The 21,609-nt window shown below is 36.7% G+C and overlaps 1 protein-coding gene across 4 annotated transcripts in view; it reads right to left on the bottom strand.

The window, feature by feature from the left end:
* The window catches only part of rptor (regulatory associated protein of MTOR, complex 1), a 214,629-nt gene that overhangs the window by 36,008 nt on the left and 157,012 nt on the right, over positions 1–21,609 (bottom strand). For all 4 annotated transcript variants that reach the window (XM_015375832.1, XM_015375830.1, XM_015375831.1 and 1 more), the window contains exons 22-25: positions 15,962–16,080; positions 11,598–11,701; positions 8,772–8,949; positions 8,581–8,691 (exon numbers count right to left, since the gene is read on the bottom strand). In XM_015375832.1, the coding sequence (XP_015231318.1) occupies positions 8,581–8,691; positions 8,772–8,949; positions 11,598–11,701; positions 15,962–16,080 (512 nt within the window). The remainder of the gene's footprint in view (positions 1–8,580; positions 8,692–8,771; positions 8,950–11,597; positions 11,702–15,961; positions 16,081–21,609) is intronic.

Consider the following 21,609-nt stretch of genomic DNA (forward strand, 5'->3'; position numbering starts at 1 on the left):
TTTTCTCTGATTTACAGTGGGGAAAAAAATCTGTTATTTGTTTAAATATAAAGACTGTGTTAAACGTTCTATAATCTTGAGACTGTAAACCTGTAGTTCACGATACTTCTTTATTCTATAATGCTAATATGACTACGAAGAGAAGAGCTTCTTTCTTCTGCCATGTGTCAGAGCTGGTTTAAGCAGCTGAGGAGAAAAAAGATAAAGGTCCTTTTCCACGGTAGCTTACTGAAAAGGTCGTTATTCACTGATGGTTTTTGGGGGATTCCTACTGTTTTTATGTATAAAAACATTCATTTATTTATTTGGAACAAATATCAATACTATGGTTAAACACAGTTTTCTTCATGCAAGAGGAATTACATTCAATAAAATGACAGAGGCCTTCATCGTAAAAGCTTTGATATTCTTGTTTTTCCCCGACATCTACACAGCGCCAAACTGAAACTTACATGCTCATATTTTCTTTATTAATTCATATATGAAATATGTTTTAATTGCCAGACCATAAAGCCTCCTAATGACATTTATACAGCCCATGTTGAAAAGCTGGAAAGTTGACTAGCCTGAGGCTGCCAGTTAACAATACGACACATTTTTAAAAATTGTGTTCCTTATTTTCTGATGCAGATTAGCGACTGCTGAAAGAAACCAATGATAAGCTGGGATCAAATCAGATGATGATTTATCTTGAATCCCATTTAAGATGGCACCGATTCTGGCTGGTCATACAATCCTCCAGATGCTTGTTTACGTTTTTGTGGTTTGTAGTCATTAGGAGTAACAGAGTTACACAATAATAATAATTGGTATGGCACTATTATTTAATTCAAATAGTAATTAATTACTTTTCAAATAACTGTAATGCTGTTACGTTACTTGCAACCTAACACAGTGCATAACTTTTCTATAAAAGTGACTTTTCATAAGCTCTCTCTCTCTGAAGCAGGAAGGGATTGTTTTTAGATTTTTCACGGCAGAGATGTAGTAGGGTAGCTAAGAAAGCAGTATCATTAATGCTGATTGGCTGAGGGTGTACTGTGGGCAGGTGTTCACCATGCCTTTATTACTGCTTACACAGACTGAAGAGGAGATGGAAGACAGTCCAGCAGAATCAGTAACAGTGCTACTAAAGGGTAAGAGCTTGCTTAGAGCTCAGGGCTAAATGCTCCTGTGATTTGTTCATTATGTCAGAAAAAAATACTTTACCCATGTTGGTGAGAAGCCACTAATTCAGTGAACTGCCTCACTTCTTCTCATCATAAATGACAGACTGACAACTGGCTGGCTTAGTTTAGAAACACTTATTCCTCTTTCCTTTTTCAAAGTTATATTCTACCTTCAATTGTTTGTTTCATAAGTTCAATTTTACAGGGTTCTTCCTCATTTATAGCCCGTTAAACCCTGTTCTAAAGGTGTAGACTAGTATGCAAAAATATGTGGTCATTTTTATTCATCAGTTAATTGACTTTTAATTAATATTACATATCTTAGATTTTTTAACTGGACTCCTAGTTGAGGTTAAAAATTCAAATAACTTCTTAATTATCCAAACCATTTCAATTTTTAGATTATCAAAAGTAACTGCATAGTTACTTTTCCTAGTAAGCAGTTTTCTTTATTGTGCTCCAACCAACTTACCATGACAATTACTTTTTGGGATAGGCAACTAGTAACTACTACTACTTACTTTTTTAAGGAATCTGCCCAGCACTGCTATTAGTTACTAAACCTGAGGAATTATAGATAAAACAAATTTATTTAATCACATAGGAATGTTGGTATTAAAAAATAAAGATTTAAATCAGAATCATGTTGGTGCTGAGCTTCATGGTCCCATTTACTCCCATCTCTCCTCTCCTTCTAAGCATTTAAAAAAGGCTTAGTAAACATTCACATTTCCCCCATGTGCTGCTGACACAGAGATATGAAAACTCGACTTTTAGACATAATCACATCAACAAAGTTGCTCGGTAATGGAGGAAGAGTTTTATGGTTGCACTCAACGTTGTTTTGCCTACACAGCATTAACATTCACACTACTGAAAAACCCTCAACCTCAAGTCTCCTCCGCTCGCTCTCTGCAGAGCCTCCCATCAAGCCATCCTTCTGCTTTTCATCATCTGTTCCAGGTCGCTCCATGCTCTGCCTCTTTCATCTTGGTTATCCACCCTTAGTGCTCTTTATGAGTTTTTTCTTTCCTGTCAACCTGTTTTCTTCTTCCCCCACGCTCAGCTCCCACCTCTGCATGCCCCTCCATGTCTGGTCCTTTTAAAACATTTGCTTTTATCTCCCCTCTGTTTTATTTTATATGAATCTGCATTTGCTAAACCTAACACCATACAAGGATTTAACAAAAGAAAGATTTTCAGCTAGGGTAGGAGCCTGCCACTGGATAATTAAAATTATATTTCAGGTGCCAATTATTTACTTGAATAGATGACAGTAGCTTCTGATTTCTTGAGCAATCATAATGGAAAACACATCCTGTTGTAATTTAAAGGATGTTTATCTATTTTAGAAGGGGAAAATACGCATTAAGAAATTAAACAAACAAGGAGATTGCTGACAGTATCAGAATCGGTTTAATACTGTTCAATGTGTTATAAACAACTGGAGTGTGAGAGTGGAAAAATCCTTTGCTGCAATAAAAGTATTCGCTTCAGCAGATTAATTAGCCTTGCAAGGTCAAACAAATGCATGTGATCTATCTGACTGGCTCCTCAAAGACTGGATGTTACTGAGCTTAAAAGGATGATTTCTGATTAGGATATACTGATCAGAAAAACTCTGTCTAGCCAGAACAGATGCAGCATTGAAAAGGTTTTATCTGTTCTCCATTGGAAGGATGAAAGTGCCTTCTGAGTGATTATCACCAATCTCCCTTTTTTTAACTGAAGCTGCGGTTGATTAGAATTTTCCATCACTTAAGTTATTTTCGGGGAACTATTATGTTAAGAATAAGAGGATTAGATAGACTCAAAGAAAGGGGGAGTAAGAAACGGGAAACCCCTTTTTCTCCACACAATTCAAACCTTTATAACATTAAAAAACTTTGAGTTGTTGTTAGAAATAAACTTTGTTATTAATAAAAAGACTTGTTAGATTCCAAAATACCTAGGTTAACTATAATAAGCATGCTTACATGTTTTAAAGGTATAGAGGAGGATGTTCTTTTTCTGGGTGGATCATCTAAATAAGTGGTCCGCCTAATTGTCAATCATTCTGTTGATATGTTTAGGTAAGGGTGTCCTTTTCATGTGCATGCGCACTTTCAGGTGTATACAGTATGTGTGCTGAGCTCCAGTTTCAGCCAGTCATGGAAGCTCGCCTTTCTTCCTTTGGAAAGTAAGCTTGTATGAGCGACGCAAACAGCAACTTATTAACAGAGCATTCACAAGGAGAAATGGGCTCCTTCATGCTGTTACACACGTTTAAAAGGCGTTCCCTCTCGGGAGCGGGTTCAGGGTTGTGCATGTACATTTTTTTTTTAAGTGGAGAGGGCGGGTCTTTAAAAAAAACTGGGAAAATCCTCTTTTACACCTTTTAATTCCATTTTTTATATCCTCCAGAAGTCAGATTACTTGCAACAAAAAATTAAAAGTTATCTGTATTGTGTGAGTCACAAGGTTAGGAGAAACTGGGAAAATTTCTCTTTTCAAGGGTCAAGGTTGTCTGTAGTTGTTGCAGTGAAGAGCTGGCAGGCTACTTCAAATGTAGGGATTGGACACTAAATAATGACACATCCCATCGGAGAGACACCAACAGTGAAACACATAGTTCACTGGGTTTTTAAGGACCAATCAGAAATGTTATCAGTGGCTCATTCTTCATTTTTGTAGGTCACGACTTCCCGAGAACAGAACTGTCCATCTCTTCAGCTGAATCAAAACAAAACCGAAGTAATTTTGGTCTTGGACCAAAAGAAGAGTGCTTAAAAGTCAGCACACAGTTTCAGTTAATACAGCTAGAAATGTGTAGTAATGGATGCAGACCTAACCCTTCAGAGGCATGTAAAGATAGCAACACAGTCAGCCTTCTATCACCTAAGGAACATGTCTGATATTAAAGGAATAATGTCTCTGCAGGACATAGAATAAACATGAATTCTTCTTTAGTAGAAATGATTAATAGAATGGTTCCTTGACAGGTCTGCATGAAAAACAACTGCAGTTGATCCAGATTGGTGCTGCCCTCATCTTCACCAAAACAAAAAAACTTAAGACATTACCACGGTTCAAAAATCATCTCACTGGCACCCCATATCTCAGTGAAAAAACTTCAAAATACTTCTGACAGTCTACACATCACTAAATAGCTTACAGTAGCACAGAAATGTCAGTATATTAACCGCCCAGAACTCTTAGGTCTTCTGACTCGAATCTATTCAGCATACCCAAACCAGACCAAAAAATGGAAAGACTACTTCTAGTTTTAAAGCTCAGCTAATCTGGAAAAGCTCCCAAAAAAACTTAAAAATTACTTAAACCCAAAGTTTTTAAAATCAAGACTAAAAACAAATTTGTTAGGGTTATATTGCACTTGATTGCAACTTTTTCCTATTGCATGGATTGCTGTGATTCTAAAGGACGATCCATGATGCACCAAGTTCCACCTTTCACACGCCTCTAACACCAAGTTCATATTAAAATACCTCAGCTTATTTTAGTTATTTAAAACTCAAAGAATGCTAAAAACATCATGAACGAAGTATTGCTCACATGTCATGCCACGGTGCTGCATCTGTGCTCTACTTGTCTCCAAAGTTCAGGAACACTTTGAAGAAGTAAACACAATGCTATTTAGGGATTAAGAAAGTACTGTAATGTGCTCCCCCCTTTTTCTCATTAGACCATTAGTTATTGACAGTGTTTTTAATAGCAGCAGTGAAATAAGAGAAGAGTGATTAATGAAAGACCTCTATCATTACCATTTACTATCTGCAGTTAAATATAGCACTGCAATGATATTTATTCTGCGTGTACTGGAATTAGTTTGGAGCTACATAACAGTACTCTTAAAAGTGGCTCTGATCTTTAGAGAGTGAGCTAATGTTACCAATACGTTGTACCGACTAAAATGCCTTTAGGCCATTAGGAACTCAGCTGGAGTCTGTTTCCAGTGGGACTTAAACTGGCAACTTATATGTCAGGCTTTTGATATTTACTCTTTATTTCAGTGCACTAATGATTTCCAGCCTTTAATAAAACCCCTGCAGTTACTTATTAAAGCCTACAGTACAATGTTACTTTCAGTAAGATCCAAGAAAGAAAAATGAGTGTTTTGGTTTACCATCAGCTGTTTGACCAGGGATTAAAAGGGTTTTGATTTTAATAAATAAGATAACAAGAACTTCAGCAATCAAGATTTCTACATAAGCAATTGGGATGCCAATGTATTTGTTTTAATTCCCATTAAATAAATAAATAAATAAATTCCAATTTAGTCATTTCATGTATTCATTGATAGAATTTGTTCAATTCACATTTCATCAAATCTGAAATTAGCTCCCTTTCCAGGAGTGATTCGATACTTATCTACCCAGATAATTTCCCTTTTCCAGGCTTTATTCCGGCCAAAGACCAGATACACTTCTTAAAGGGACTGGATTGTGTACAGCAAGACATACTGCAGTGATAAATTCATATTAAAATAGTATATCATGTATTTATTCATTAAATTGTTTGGGCAAACAAATATTTACAAATACCAATGTAATTTTACATTTGAAACAATGACATATATAAATATTGACATAATTATTATACTGGTTTTTGCCCTTGGTAGTTAAATACCTTTGCTTTGAATGTTTGTGTAAATACCATAATATAAGAATACTTATCCCGTAAAAAAAAATCTGTCCACTGCAATTAAAAAATTCGCTTTTGATAATGAAGTGAAATTAAATATCAAGAATATTGAAATCTGGACGGAATTGGTTGTACTTTTATTTTCTTTAACATGTTTCCAAATGCTTTCCTTTTAGATTTTGTTTTTTTAATCTTTTTTCTAATATGGATATTTGTTTAAGGTAACATTAGGTTAGTTAATAAATAAAAACTAATACAGATGATAAAGAAAAGGAATATTAAACATGGTGTAAACAACCATCTGCTTTTTAAAAATGTGCAACAAAATGCATCAGATCTTCTAAATCAGGGCTTATGCTATCATCCTGGTTTAATTTCCAACTACCAGGCATAGCAAAATCACTGCTCTAAATCTAAAGTTTCCCCATGGAAGATGTTACATTATGGAGCTCAGAGAGCTTAATTATTTAGCAAAGCCATCTTCAATAGGAAGCAGGTGTTTCCTCCTCCCAGTGATTGGTCCCTACTTTACCATTTCCTCTACAAGTTTATTACTTTTTAAAATAAACTTTAAAAACCCCCGACTCTCTGTACCTGAATGGATCACCACGTTCCTAAACCTCAGCAGAACGGGCATAAACAAACAGCTATGATGAAAATTCACATGAATATGTGAAAACGGAAAATAACCGGTCATATTCTTTTCACTGTTGCTTAGCAACAACGATTGATAAATATAAAAGCAGAGTATTTGTCAGTCAGTCAAAGGGTTACTGGTTTGATCCTTGGCTCCATAGATAGAAGAGCTGAAAGGGCCTTAGAAAGACACTGACGGCTGATCTGTGTCTGATCCCCTTATGGGTGATTGTGTGTGTTAATAAAATACACAACGCAGCTTAAAAAGAGATGTAAAAATGTTTCTTTGAATGTGAGAGTTTAACTTTTAGATTCTTATAGTTTTTGAGACATCAGAAACACTTTAAAAGTACGAAATAAAAACAGCCCATTCACAATTAAACATCTACCTGTGGAATACAGCTGAAATTAGATGTGTATATTTGCTTTATTAAAACAAATATTACCTTTATCTGCAGTCTGTCTTAAAAATCAATAACATACTTGCTGATTAAAATCAGGAAGGGAGTTTAAAATGTGGATATTTTCTAAGTGTCTGAATGATTTTCATAATTTTTTGTGCATGCTTCTATTTCAGAAGTCGACATATTTCATTTACATTTGAAAGAATTTATTATAAACTGGGAAACTGAAATGCTTTAGCTAATGCTCCATGAGCTTTTTTCTCTCCTTAAATATAACGCTTTTGGTCAGGGCCACTGGAAGTACTTTGAACAGGGTTTGTTTGTTTTAGACAGAAGTCCTATGAGCCTATAGGCCTTTAAAACACAATAAAAATAAATAAGTAAATAGATTGAGATTCACTACTTTATTGTCATATACATTTCAGTGCACGCAACCAAGGTCTATAACATCATCATCATCAGTTCTCAGATGAATATATGCACTATTAATTAAACTTCACAATGTAGATTTGGTTTAGCTGGGATGAAACTGACACACGGTGTTTATGTCAAACGTGAGACTATTGGCTCCAAAATCCTTAAAAGCAAACCACAAGGAAATTATTATATTATTATACTATTCAATTATTCTATTTTTCCATAATTTTTTTTTCATTACGAAGGAATCTAAGATCAAAATAACACCAAATACCATGGTTAAGTTAAACTGGGCGAATAGATATGAAAGAGCTCTTACTTAACATGCTCTTACTCTTAGTAACAGGCAGGGTGCCCTGCCTAATTAAAGGTGTCTAATTGTTGAGGTGCACTCTGAGGTCGTAGAGATAAAGTCTCTCATAAGCAGACGAATTCAAAATTAGTTTTTGTGCCATATTTCCTCCTTAATTACAAGTCAACTGCCACAAGCGGGATACGACACTCTAGCTTGTTTGACGTTACAATGACATCCTATATTCCATGAACTTGTGTTGATTAAATCTCCCTCTTGCCACTTTCCAAGGCCATGCCTATGGTTGCGATATTTTCAATTGTTGCACACAGCTACCGCTCACCCTGTACAACTAAACCGCACGGTTTGGGCAAAGACATGGCTAAGCAAACGTAGCTACTATGGTCTGTCAATTTTACAGAAAGAATTTCATTTCACTCATTGCTCCCCCGCCATGCTTCTGGGTTTATATCTGAGAGGAAGAAGAAAAAGGACAATCCTTGTTTGCTCATGCCCACTGAGCGATTTGCCCACAACGGTCGGGAACCTCACGATTCCTGATCGGGAGGCGTTCGTGAGAGGCTGATCGCCCCTCGTAACCCCCTGTAAATTACACGACTCATGATCAGGCTGAAAGTGGGCCTGATCAAAAAATTCTCGCACGACTGGAAAATCGCCCCGATAATCGCACAGCGTACGCCCAGCTTTAGGGTTATTGGCCATTTAGATTATCCATTTGTAGCTAAGCTAAATGGCCCTAGATGTTCTTTAATATGGTGTTTTCTCATTACTTATCCATCAGGTCCAGTTGTAGAAAACACTCACAATGACGCAGCCACCCCCATGCTTCACAGTTAGGATCTCTGACAAACTGCACTCAGACTATTTTCAAGCTGACTTTCAAAGTAAAGCATCTTCAACTGATAACATTCAATTGCTCATAAGAAATGGTCCTACAGCAGGTTTATTTGCAGCATCTTCTAAAGCATGAGAGAGGAGCATTAAAAAAAAGGGCACCAACCTTCATAACAGGTTGAGCAAAGTACTTGGCGCTCCAGTCACATAAACCCGTCTGCAGAGCCAGACTGACGTAGTTCCTGTGACCACCAGGCTCCTCGCCATCTTCAGCTGCCTGAATCAAAGCACAACAGAAATGATTAGTGATGAGGAGGTCTAGTGATGAGGATGTCTAGTTTTTTGTTAAGGAGATACCTGTTCTGGTCCCTTCTCAAACATCTTGCGTGTCCGAGGGAACTGGTGTGAGTGGGGCGCCTGTCCTCCCAGAGTTGGGGTGTAGGGGGGGCGTGTTGCTGGCGGCTCTCTGGGAGGAGGTTTGGGGACTTCATTGGTCAGGCTGGAGCTACTGGTACTAGGCATAGGTGGAGAGCCGCTGGAAAAATTAAGTAAAAGAAAACATTACAACCAGCCTTTATCCGTTCTTTTAGCAGTAAGCTCTTTGTCCACGTTTGTTCAGTTAAATTTATATCAGTGTTGTTGTCAAAACCACCAAACCTGAGATCAAGTCAAGACCGACACCAGAGTGAATCAAGATGGAGACAGAACTAAGACTTTTAGAATATAAGAATGACGTTTACTTTGATTTGTAGGAGAGCATGTATGTGTGTGTGTATATATATATATATATATATATATATATATATATATATATATATATATATATATATAAATATAAAACTGTAACTGGAGCGTGTAACAAAAAGTTATTTCCCTCTGGGATAATTCAATTATTTCTGATTCTGATTTAAAATATGTACTTTAAGTTTACTAATAACTTCAATTTAAAACGTGATTTGATTATTTACTCATTAAGGATAGAAAGATATTGTCATTAATATGATGCATGCATATCAGGTCACATTGAAATTTTCTCTAAATTTAAATATTTCTCATTTCTAATTAATTTACATTTTTCTACGTGTTTTGATTTGAGTTCAAAATGTTCTGGTCAGAACTTTTTTTAGTAGTTGAGGGTCTTTTATTTATTAACTGCATCTCCAGCCTGAGCCACGTCCTACAGCTATTATGACTTAATCTAGATATAACAATCTAACATTATGCTCTCTGTTCCTTTTCTCAGAGTAGCTTTGCCTCGTCTGTTGCTGTTTGGCTGTGACTCCATCCTGGAGAGAAATATCAGCTGTGCTGCTGCCATCAACACCTTTGTTTATAGATGTTGGAGATTGGCCTGTTTTCCAGTGTAGTCCTGTGTCTCTGACTGTGACTGGCTGGATCTGCTGTCTTCATCCTCTAAAATGGGAGCTGGCTCAGAGCTCGTCTGCATGGCTGTGTGTTTCCTGGATGGGGCTGCCCTTTTACAGCTGCTTTTTGTATCTCTGCTTCTGTCTCCTTGAACCCCAGTCGGCCTCAGCAGATGGCCGCTCACACTGAGCCTGGTTCTGCTGGAGGTTTCTTCCTGTTAAAAGGGAGCTTTTCCTCTCAACTGTCGCTACAAGCATGCTTAGTGTGAGGGATTGCATCCGAGTCAATGAGTCGATGCAATCAACTGGTTTTCCTTAAATAGAAACTTTGAATCAATTTGACTGGATGATCTGGTGAACTGTAAAGTGCCTTGATAGGACATGTGTTGTGAATTGGTGCTATATAAATAAACTGAATTGAAAAACTGAATTGAATATACAACAGGTCCCTAGAAGGACTATAAGTACATCACATCAGAGGCCCAGAGAGTGGGACGTCTGCAAGTAAAAGCAAACCCAAGGTGTACGGTAAGTGCAGTTTGTTCTTCAGGTGAGACCGTTTCCTAATGACAGCAATGAAGAGGCTGCCTGTCTGCTGGGTGGAAAAATTACCACAGTGACATAAAAAGCAATAAGATTATTACTGCTTATATTGAATCTTAAATATTTTCCATCAGAGTTAAAATTACGATTTAAAGGATGCATTAAATGGCATTTCCACACTTCTTGAAATAAAAAGCTCATTGTCTGAGGCTGAGACATGATAAGGTTTGAATGCTGAAGTACTACAACACTGATTTACAATACATTGCAAGGTCTTGTTTAGAGAGGAGCGGTGTTTAAATGTTTATTCAGTATTTTTAACCAGCACAAAATGAAGCAGAGGAGAATGTAGTAAATAAAAAAAACAGTTTTTACCTCTAATTTTAAAAATGCTATGCACTTTTTGCTAAATCTGTTTAAAAAGATTATAAATGCAGGAAATAATTATACCAAATACAACAGAAAAGAATTAATAATTTATGTGTTTCTTTTTATTTTTTTAGAAAATATAAAAATTATTTTAGTCAATGAACAGAACCTGAATGGGTTTTTGACTAATGTTAAAAAAAACATCTGCTCTATGGGGTTCAGGTCAGCAGAGTTAGCAGGTCAGTCCAGCAGAGTAACATCATGGTGACTGAACCAGCATTTGGTACCTTTGACACGGTGGGCTGATGCCAAGAACTTCTGAAAAATGTAATCAGCAGAAGGAAGCACTCATCTACCAGGAAACGTTGCTTTGAGCATAGAGCTTTCTTCCACTGAGAAATTTAAGTAGATGCTCTTTTTTTTTTTTTTGCCAACAGGTCTTCCAGCCATAGGGGAGCAGAACTTGGCTCAATGACCGTGGTGTTTTTGTAATAATTGACCCTCAAACTGGCCTCACCTGAACCCCATAGAGATGCTGTTTTATTGATCTCATTTTATATATAATTTTGAAACCATAAAGGGAAAAATGCAAGAAATAGAGGCTTGAAATACTTCAATTGATGCATGAAGACTTTTTTAACACAAATAAGTTTCACTTTCTGAAAAAATGTATAACAAACAACCTGAAAACCTAATCTGTGCAGAAACGGTTGGCTCCTATAAATCAGAACTTAAACCATGAGTCTTTACTGCAGCTTTAATGTCCTCATTACTAATGATGCTTATGACATCCAACTGTTTTTCTTAAATAACAAGAAGCCCATTGACGCATGTGTCCCTGGAGTTCATGATAAATCCATTTCATGAACTTCACAGGCCTCCTGTGTGTAAGAGGCTCTTTCCTCACCCCGCCTGATGAATGTGGGTGCCCTTGCTGGTGGGACTGGCTGGCGCAGACTGCGTCAACGATCCAGAGTCCAGAATCCTCTGAGGTCTTGCGTTCATCGTCGCCTGGAGAGAAAAACAGATAAGATACTGCAGTGCTGTTTTGTGAAGTTAAAAAGAAGAAACCGGTTTTAAAACTTAAAGTCCAACATTAAGAGACAGAAAGTGGTGCCCCCTCCTCCTGTTGTAGCTGCATAAGAAGTGCAGCTCTTTACAAAGTTTGCCTAAATTTCCAGAACTTTATCTCATTAGGTGAAGCAGGTAATATAGCCTCTTCATTCTAAGGTGTCTAACGATGGTGCGTGAGGGAGGGGTAAACCTAATAAGTACAATGCAGGTGAAGCATCACTGATGAATAGCGGAGTTGTTGTTTACTGCGGAGAAAACTGGGCTCCTTAAATCTTGTTAGCAAAGGAGAACACATTTCACTGGCTGGGATTTGATTTCTATGCTAATAACAGAATTGTAGCAAGCAGCTTTTGTTTGTTTGTGCATTTAAAAAGGCTGGAGGGGGGGCAGGGAAGTTTAATGTAAGACAGAGATTTTGTATAAAACATACAGTGTTTATGACAGAGGGAGAAGATATGAGATAAAGGCCACGCATCAAGATGCCATTAGATTAAAATAGACTGAAGAGAGATTCTGTGCAAAGGAGAAAGCAGATAAGCAGCTAATAGGAATGCTAATTTCTGTGACGTTGATCAGAGTGTACAGCCATTATGCAGCAGCACTTTTATGAAAATAAACTTCATCTACAGTAATAAAATCATTTTTAACCAGGTAGGGATGAGGATGACCCTGGGGAACAGAGGACAAACTAAACACCAAACAGGTGATAGAAACCAGGAGCTGAAAAATCATTGCATAACCTGACCCATTTATGCAACTTATCCATGGATTGTTCATTAAAGTCTCATTACATTTACAGTGGAGGCCACACACCTGATTGGCTTTACATGCAAACACAGCAGAGCTGGTGGTAAACTGGGGTAATGGTTCCTACTGGCTGCTTTGCTTCACACTGGGAAACAGCTTCTTCTGCCACCCAGCAGTTCAATCATCGCATATTGGCTTGAAACCCAGTCAACCCAGCAAACAGAACATGTTTGGAATATGATGGAGCAGAGGCTGTGGTAGGAGTCCCCTTAAAACATCCTAATAGCTGATGAGTTCGAGGACCATTGAAATTATCAGCTTCTTCAGGTGAGACTCATTGGATGAGTTCAACCTCTCCTGTCTTACGCTGACCTGTATTTAGCTGTCTCAGTTAACAGTAGAACAGGTTAAATAAATAAATCAGTTGACAATCTAAACTATTTTAGGTCTGAATAATCCTTGCTGCTGATGTAATAAATACAATGAATCCTATTTGTTATTCCTATCAATAACCTGAGGATGGTATCAATAACATTCTTTGATGTGGAGGCTTTTTCTGACTTATGATCTACAGCTAACATCAGGAAGATGCTTGTATTTATGACACACTGAGACCTGTCTGCGGCTTATTGTACCAGCTGCACCCCCTGATCCCGTTAGGACCCGACTGCTCCTACACAAGCATAACTGCTCATGATATTCTTGTTAAAAGCACAAAGTATTCAGCAAAATTTAATTTACCATAGAATAGAAACATATTTAAATAGGTTCTCAGACCAGGCTGGGGAAAAAAAAGTATATATATATATATATATATATATATATATATATATATATATATATATGTAAATTTGACTGACAAATTCCAATTTACATAACATTTACAGAAAAGAAACAGATAAAGTGCTTTAAAGCATATGTAAGAAATGAAAGATAATTNAAATAGGTTCTCAGACCAGGCTGGGGAAAAAAAAATATATATATATATATATATATATATATATATATATATATATATCTTACTGTAAATTTGACTGACAAATTCCAATTTACATAACATTTACAGAAAAGAAACAGATAAAGTGCTTTAAAGCATATGTAAGAAATGAAAGATAATTTAGAGGGAAAGATGCTGAACCTCCTGTATCTGTGAGGAAACAGCAAACATCCAGCACTTTTACTAAGATAAGAAGCTTTGAATGGCTTTGAAATAATAATATAAAGTCTGTCATCTGCACCAAAAGTTTCTTGAAAACATGGTGAAGCATTATTTTTTTAGCTGTTGATGTCAAATCTGTCCTGAATGGTTAGTGGGACTTAACTGGGGTGAATGTTTCCACAATTGCTTGAAACCCATAAATACATTAAACCCATCAGTAAATAATTTATTTATCGTATCCTTATAAATGATGTAATGTTGGCGTATAGGGATGTGTAGAAGCCATGAGCTGCAGAGGGTATTGCAGTTTATTCTGTCTTTTTCTAAGTCTATTTTCAAAGGGATTCTGTGTCTAAGTTGCCTTTTGTTTTGTTTTGTTTATTCTTTTACAGGTCAATGGAAATGGCCAGGGTCATACGTTCAGTCACAGAGCAAAATGTCCCTGTTGGGACAATAATGTTCAGTTCTATTTAAAAAGCAAGTACATTTTAATTAGCTGCTGACCTTGTTTACTTTGTTAGAAATCAATAACATCTGACATTCAAAATCCTAATTAAAAGAGTTGGATTTCCTGTTAAGCTGATGTTAATACTCGTGAACCTTAGTGGAGAGTCTTTGATTGAGTGCTTTTTGCTCAGGTCTTCCTGCAGGAAAATAAATCAACCTGTGCTCGATTGTGGCAGGATGCAGCCACTTTTACAACCCGTAGAGACATTTCTGTTGTTAATGCTTCTAAAAATAACCTGTCCGGGGTAAAAAATAAATAAAGTTGGTCCTCATAGAGCTAACTGATGCATTATGTGTTTTATTATGAAACTAGACCAGAACCATTTTTGAGGCAGGAAGAAAAAAATAAGAAAAAATCAGCTGACAACTTAAACCAAACTATTTTAAGCCTGAATAATCCTTGCTGCTGATGGAGGGACACAAACAATAAATCCTATTTGTTTTTCCTATCATTAACCTGAGAATGGTATCAATAACACCCTTTGATGTGGAGGCTTTTACTGACTTAGATGACATACAGTTAACTAGTTTTAGTATCAGGGGCATGCTTAGTTGCACTGATGAAGAAAAGGCCCTAAAAAAAGAGTTGGTTTGGTTCTTCCTTTCCTCATCTTTGTTGGATCAATTTGGATTTGAGATGCTGCACACAGCTTCTTAACTAAAATTGGGCAAAATGGGTACTTTGACATGAGTGGAGATTGTAGAAAAAAGGGAGCCTAGTTAGATTTTTTTTGCTAGCCTAAATGTTAAAAATGACTAAAAGAAAGAATCTCTTATAGAGAGACTGTGTTGCGATAGCTCTAATCTAATCTTCCTCATCAACTGTTGCATCTAGCCTTTTCAACTGCTTTTATAATTTAACACCATGATGCATATTGTTCCAAATATGCATCAAAGTGTTTTGTGTTAAGACAAACAGTAAAGGGACTAACAGTAAAAACAGTGAGTGCATTCCCCTAATTCTAATAATTAAGCAATCAGTGTGAACCCAGGAACCTTTGGAAGGCACTTGCTTCAGGTACTACTGGTCCATGACTGTTAATGTTACTGGTGGGTTTCATTTGTCTTCTGAACTAAAATGTAATGAGTTGCAGTGATGTAATCTCACAGGTAAATGCACTCCAGTTTCAGTTTGCAGACCTTTGTGTTCTTAGCGGCCATTTTGTTTACTGTTACAACCTTAACGATCGCACATGTTGTACCTGAACAACTGACTTAATGCTGCGTATATAATAAAAAACTGCTACAAACAAAGTATGAAAGTTTAACTACTTTTGAAGCGAGTGGTAGACATCTTGACTGTGGAAGCCAGGTACCACCCCAGAGCACCGGTTTTCCCTTTAGACAATGACAGATTTAATGCAACCTTTCATTGGCGGCTTTTACTGTTATCCAAAACACAGTTTTTTAAATTTCTATTTATTTTTTACTCAAACTTGTCGTCAACATTGCCCAAAGGAAGGTGTCCAGGGGGCTTCAGAAACAGATGTCTGAGTGAAAAAAATATTAGTTTACTGTGATCTCATCTTCTCATATCACAAATCAGGCATTCTAACAGGGGTGTGTAAACTTTTGAGCTGTAAGTACACAAACCCAGACTCCATATGGACACATTAGGTAAAGTGCACTTTTATGTTTTATAAACTACAATAAAATGTAGTTTAAATGTCTGAATTCTGATATTCTTGAGCATAAACAAGAGTTACTCATCAGCTATTACATTCTGTCTTCAATTGAAAAGACATTCAATCATCACATAATCAGTAGATTTACACACTACAAACCTTGTAAGCGATGCTGTTGAGGACTTTCATGGCCAAATCTGAAACCTCTGGGAAAGGATCTGCAGCTAGGTGGAGCAGCACTCTCCATATCTGAGTGTAAACACTGTTGAAGGAAACACCTGAAAAAGGACAGACAGAAGGAGCCAAGTTCAGACGTTGATGGAAATGATAAAAACACACAGCAGGTGAATATTTGGAGTTAAAAACTGAAATTCAGTTGATAAAAAAAAGGATATCAAATTTTTTCCTACTATCATAGCAATCGGTAAGGAGAGGGTTTTATTTGTGCCAAAGATAAACAAGTTTTGGTTTGAAGTTTGCCTATTAACCCCAGAATAAAGAAATGGGCTCCTGCATGCTCTCACACACATTTAATTGTTGCATTTAATGGTCGTTCCCTCTCGGGAGAGGCTACAGGGTTGTGCATTTTTTTTTTTTAAAGTGGAAAGCGGGGGTCTTCACAGAAATCTTCCCATTATAACCAAAATAGCTCCCATTTAGCCGAGCTGCATGGTGGAGCTTTCCTTTCTCTACTGTGCTTGGAAGGGTAGGATGTGGTGATAGAAAAGTGGATGGCACTACTAAAAACATTATTAACCTTATAGAAAACTATATCCTTAAAATTAAAACAGTAGATAAGGAGACCTTTACTAGTTAATGCACTTTATGGGGCCACATTTTAACCATAACCACCCATTTAAAAGTACTGCTGACACCACAAAGCCTTGGATTACCGGTACATAAAAACATAGTTAGCAGTTAGCATCCACTTTGTTGAAGTGTTAAATAGTATAACAGCATGTTAGAGCGACATACCCTGTCTTTTAATGACAGTTTTAAATCTCTGCTTATTGGAAATCATGTGTTTTATTGTATGTTTCATGTGTATTTTATTTAGATTTTGTTTTTATTCCATAATGTAATATGTTCCTCTTTAGTTATATCATATAAATAAACTTAAATGTTTAAGAAAACATGTTTTTGTTTATTTAGTCACCATTTATTTCAGTACAATACATTTGTAAAGCATAATGATGCCCTAGTTTTTAAATTCAGCATATTGTAAAAAGCCCTTCCTTTTATAGAAAGATCTTCTTGATACAAGAGAAAATTAAGGTTTTAATGTAGGGTGACCAAAAAGTTTTCCCAGGACATATGCGTATTTCACATCCTGTCCCGGGCGTCCCAGTTTTTTTTTTTAGAAAGTGAGGAAATGTCCTGTTTTCTTAAATTACCTTCATTGGACCATTAAATTTAAAGGCACTAGGGCACTGCGCAAGACGCTGCGTGTGACGTAATCCCTGAGCCGCGTCAGTGCGGGCAGCCCTGTTCTTAATCAGAATAGAGATAGTGTGGCTGTCAGTACGCCAACAACATGCCAACGCGCAAATGTATGTTTACCGATGATTTACAAAAGAGTTTCCCCGCTTTCAGACTGGGTCGAGACAAATGGGAGGCCTTGTGCACATATGTCTCTGTGTCCAATGGAGGTGCAAGAAATCTGAAAAGCCACCTGGACACCGAAAGTAATGATAGTCTATTGATATGTTTGTTCGTTTTTGGTACATTTTGGGACGTTTTTGCTACAAAAGAGGTATTTTTTGTTAATTAGCTAATTTGTCAATTTATTTTTTCCAATAACCTACAGAACAGACATTATTTCGTTCATTGCTGAGGCTGAGTATCATCTGTTATTGGGAGTTGAGAGTTATTGTTAACTTTTATTGTTAAGTGAGGGATGTTTAGATGAGACATTATTTCTTTCATTGTGCTATTCATTCATTACAGGAATTGTTAAACATTTTTTCATTTGGTTTTCCCAAATGAAAATATGGTCACCCTATTTTAATGAAAATGTCATTAGTGGATAAATCAGATCAGTCAACATTAAATAACCTAAATGATAACTTGCTTCCCAAATTCTAAAGTGTTGGTTATAATGGCCATTGTTATAGTGGGAAAGAATAGAGGAAAGCTTGCAAGCCTGTAAACACTTACCCTACTGTAAAGTCCAGTCGTACTAGCATCATCATAATGTTTGGGTATTTTACTGAAAGAGGGACTGGTGCACTTATAAAAATAGATTGGATCAAGAGGAAAGGCATAGAAAGTATATGCATGGGCCTAATTTACAATAACAAGTTTATTCAAAGTGCTTTACATGGTAAAGAAATAAAAAAAAACAAAAATGTACATCACAACAGCATTGTAAAGGAAAGTTTTAACACAGAGTGAAATAAACAAGGTTTTAATTATTAATCCATATAGAACAGTAAAAAGTATCTGTAAACAAATGGGTTTTTAATCTGGATAAAACAGAGCTTGGTTTAGCATAATGAACATAATGAAGAAAAATTAAGGCAACATCTGAAGGATTCAGCCTTGGAGTTTAAGGCTCGGGCACACATGGGTCTCCCAAATGAACAGTAACCCGAGGCGCCATGATTACTTGCTTACACAGCTTAAGGAAAACAAGGTTAATGTTTTGACATGTCACTCAAAAAGTCCTGATCACAGCCCATTGGAAAGGTCTGGTTGAGTGCAGAGCTGAAAAGGCGTGCGAGGGAAAACCAACCTTCAAACATGACTGAGTTACAGTCGGTCTGACAGGAGGAGAGGGACAAATTTACAGTAAACCACTAAAGAAGTATGCAAAATTTTCACTTAGGTTATAAAGATTAGAGGGGAGTTTTACTAAATACTAAGGAAAGTTTTACATTTAAATATAAGAAAAAGAAAATCACTGTTCTTGTATTTTTTAACAGATATTTTGGTAATCCTAACTGACATAAAACATAAAATGTTTAGCCTGCTTTTAAATAGGTCAATAGGAAAAGTGTCTTTAGGTGGCTACATCAACCTCGTTTATATCTTTTTACCATAGAAAATGGATGCCTTTCCATCCGAGATTTTACAAGATAAAGCAGGTTTATCATCTATCTAGTTTCCTTTTTGCTGTCTTGACCACCTAATTGACTTAGAAACTTGCTTTTTAAGGGAGACTTTACCATACTTACCGTAAGCTAATTTATTTCCTAATCCTATATTTTTGTCTTATCCTGAAGCCTTTTGGTAGCTTAAGATGTCTACTAATATGTCGTATTTCTAATTTAATTAAATTAAAAAATACTTTATTGATCCAAAAGGGAAATTAAATGGTGTTTCAACTCTAATATGGGTTTCTCAATGAGTTGCAAATGCTAATGATGTAGGATTCTGTCTCACAATGGGTCTGGAAAAGCCTCTTACTGCAAACAATCTGTTGCTGTAAAATAGTATGATGTGAAGAATGCTTAGGGTTGTCCAAAACATTATTCATTTAAGGAAGGCTTTGTTTTGTTAAATCATCCCCAAAGGTGGTAGAGGAGTTCTCAGAACAGCTAGCCTTCTTTACTAGCTTGATGAGATTTTTTTAACTCAATTGGTGTATTCATTTAATATTTCCTCCCTTAAAGATGTTTCTGCCCTTGTGTTTCTGGTATTTATATATATGTAAATGCAGAACACCTTGAATGACTGAAGTCTGACCTCCACTGTTACTGAGACCCATCTATAGAGAGGACTAGTCCCACGCCTCAAAGGGAAGACACCAGAGAGGAATAATTGGAAAAGGAGAAAGGAAGAGGGTTAAAACTGCCAGATAAACCTGAAGCGTATGAAACAAGAAGAGAGCCAATGCCAGGAAGGCCGGAAGGTGTGTTGGTGGGAGAAACAAAGACGAGGACTTAGGAGGACGACTTATTTCAGAACCTAGTACCCTCTGATAAAAGCAAAGAATAAAAAAAGAAAACTTGGAGAAAGAGGGAGAGGAAGCTAAAGCGGTGATTAGGCCATAGCCTGAGGACAGAATATTATTAGCGAAAGCTAGCCGTAGAAGCAGCTGCTGCAGTAGACAGAAAGTGGGGGGGGAGGCGCATTACAACTGCTTTACATTACAAGAGCACACGAATTAAAACTGCACCAACTCTACAGAGTCTCATGACAGAATGTGTCGTGATGAATGTGAATATTAAAGTGCAGCAGTGCCTCGTCCTGATCTGTCGCTCTTGTCATTTCAGCAAAAGTGAAATAAATGTGAAGTCATAAAGATTTTTAACTGCTGACTAAATGACCTACTGCATCTCCTTTTTTTATTGCCTCCAAATTTCTGGCAAATGGCTCAAATTACAGTTAATACAGCATAGGGACCAAAGGAGCTCTAAATGTGCAACATTAAAGATTAGCTTAGGAAGTTTTTTAATGCATAAAATCATCGCCGCAGCTCATTTAACAGGGGGATGCAAAAAGCATCACATTCTAACTGTTGTATGACGATTTTAGAACAAATGCACCAAGACAGATGCATATATAAACCCCTGGTTTGTCAAGAAAAATAAAGTTGAGCCAGATCTAAAATGTTTCACAATGTAAATCCTGGTGTAAGACCAAATCAAGTCAGCATTCACGTCATATTGTCTCTTGCTGTCAATTAAAATGAAAATATGAAGAAATAAAAAATAATACCTGATAGAACAATAATCATCATAATAATCATCATAATGTTAACATAACTTCGAACCTTGAACACATTATTTTTATACAATAAAAATGACAAATTAATGCAGTGATTCTAAAGTCAATTTAAAGCAGCCTGCTGTGTCTGAACATTTCAACATCTCCTAATGAAACGTATAACATTAACACTGAATGATCCTCCTAGATTCTCCACAACCTAAAACAATATCTGGATGTCGGCAAACTTGTAATATATTGAATTTGAAGGCAATGATGACACTGAAAGGTCAGTCAAACCCTTCTTTCTCACCAGAGAACGTTCAAAACACCATGCATTCTCTGTGTTTCACTAGTATACAGCCCTTTTGTTTCTAGGCCAAATAATTTTATAGTCAATGCTCTGGAATACAATCATGTTTTTAGTAGATTATCGTCAAAGCTTTGTTTTTCTATCACTGTGAGTTATGCTTGATTTATTTTAACTACAAAATGCTTCTGATTCAAATCACATAAAATACACTGCCTGGCCAAAAAAAAAGTCGCCACCTGGTTTCAACTAAGCAAATAGGTACGAGCCTCCTATTGGATAATTACTGCATGGGCGATTATCTTTTAGCTGGCAACAAGTTTTTAACCCCAACTGGTGCAATGACTTGCTTCTCATTTCCTAAACAACCATGTCAAAAGACACATCCTGTGGTCGTGGAAAAGATGTTAGTCTGTTTGAGAAGGGTCAAATCATTGGCATGCATCAAGCAGAGAAAACATCTAAAGAGATTGCAGAAACTACTAAAATTGGGTTAAAAACTGTCCAACACATTATTAAAAACTGGAAGGATAGTGGGGACCCATCATCTTCAAGGAAGAAATGTGGCCAGAAAAAAATCCTGAATGATCATGATCGGCGATCACTTAAACATGTGGTGAGATCAAATCGAAGAAAAACAACAGTAGAACTCAGGGCTATGTTTAATACTGAAAGTTAGAGCATTTCCACACACACAATACGAAGGGAACTCAAGGGATTGGGACTGAACAGCTGAGTAGCCGTAAGAAAACCACTAATCAGTGAGGCTAACCGGAAAAAAAGGCTTAAATTTTCTAGGGAGCATAAAGATTGGACTGTGGAGCAATGGAAGAAGGTCATGTGGTCT

This window comes from Cyprinodon variegatus, unplaced genomic scaffold (genome assembly GCF_000732505.1).
Source record: "Cyprinodon variegatus isolate N-32 unplaced genomic scaffold, C_variegatus-1.0 Scaffold126, whole genome shotgun sequence".
NCBI classification, from domain to species: domain Eukaryota; kingdom Metazoa; phylum Chordata; class Actinopteri; order Cyprinodontiformes; family Cyprinodontidae; genus Cyprinodon; species Cyprinodon variegatus.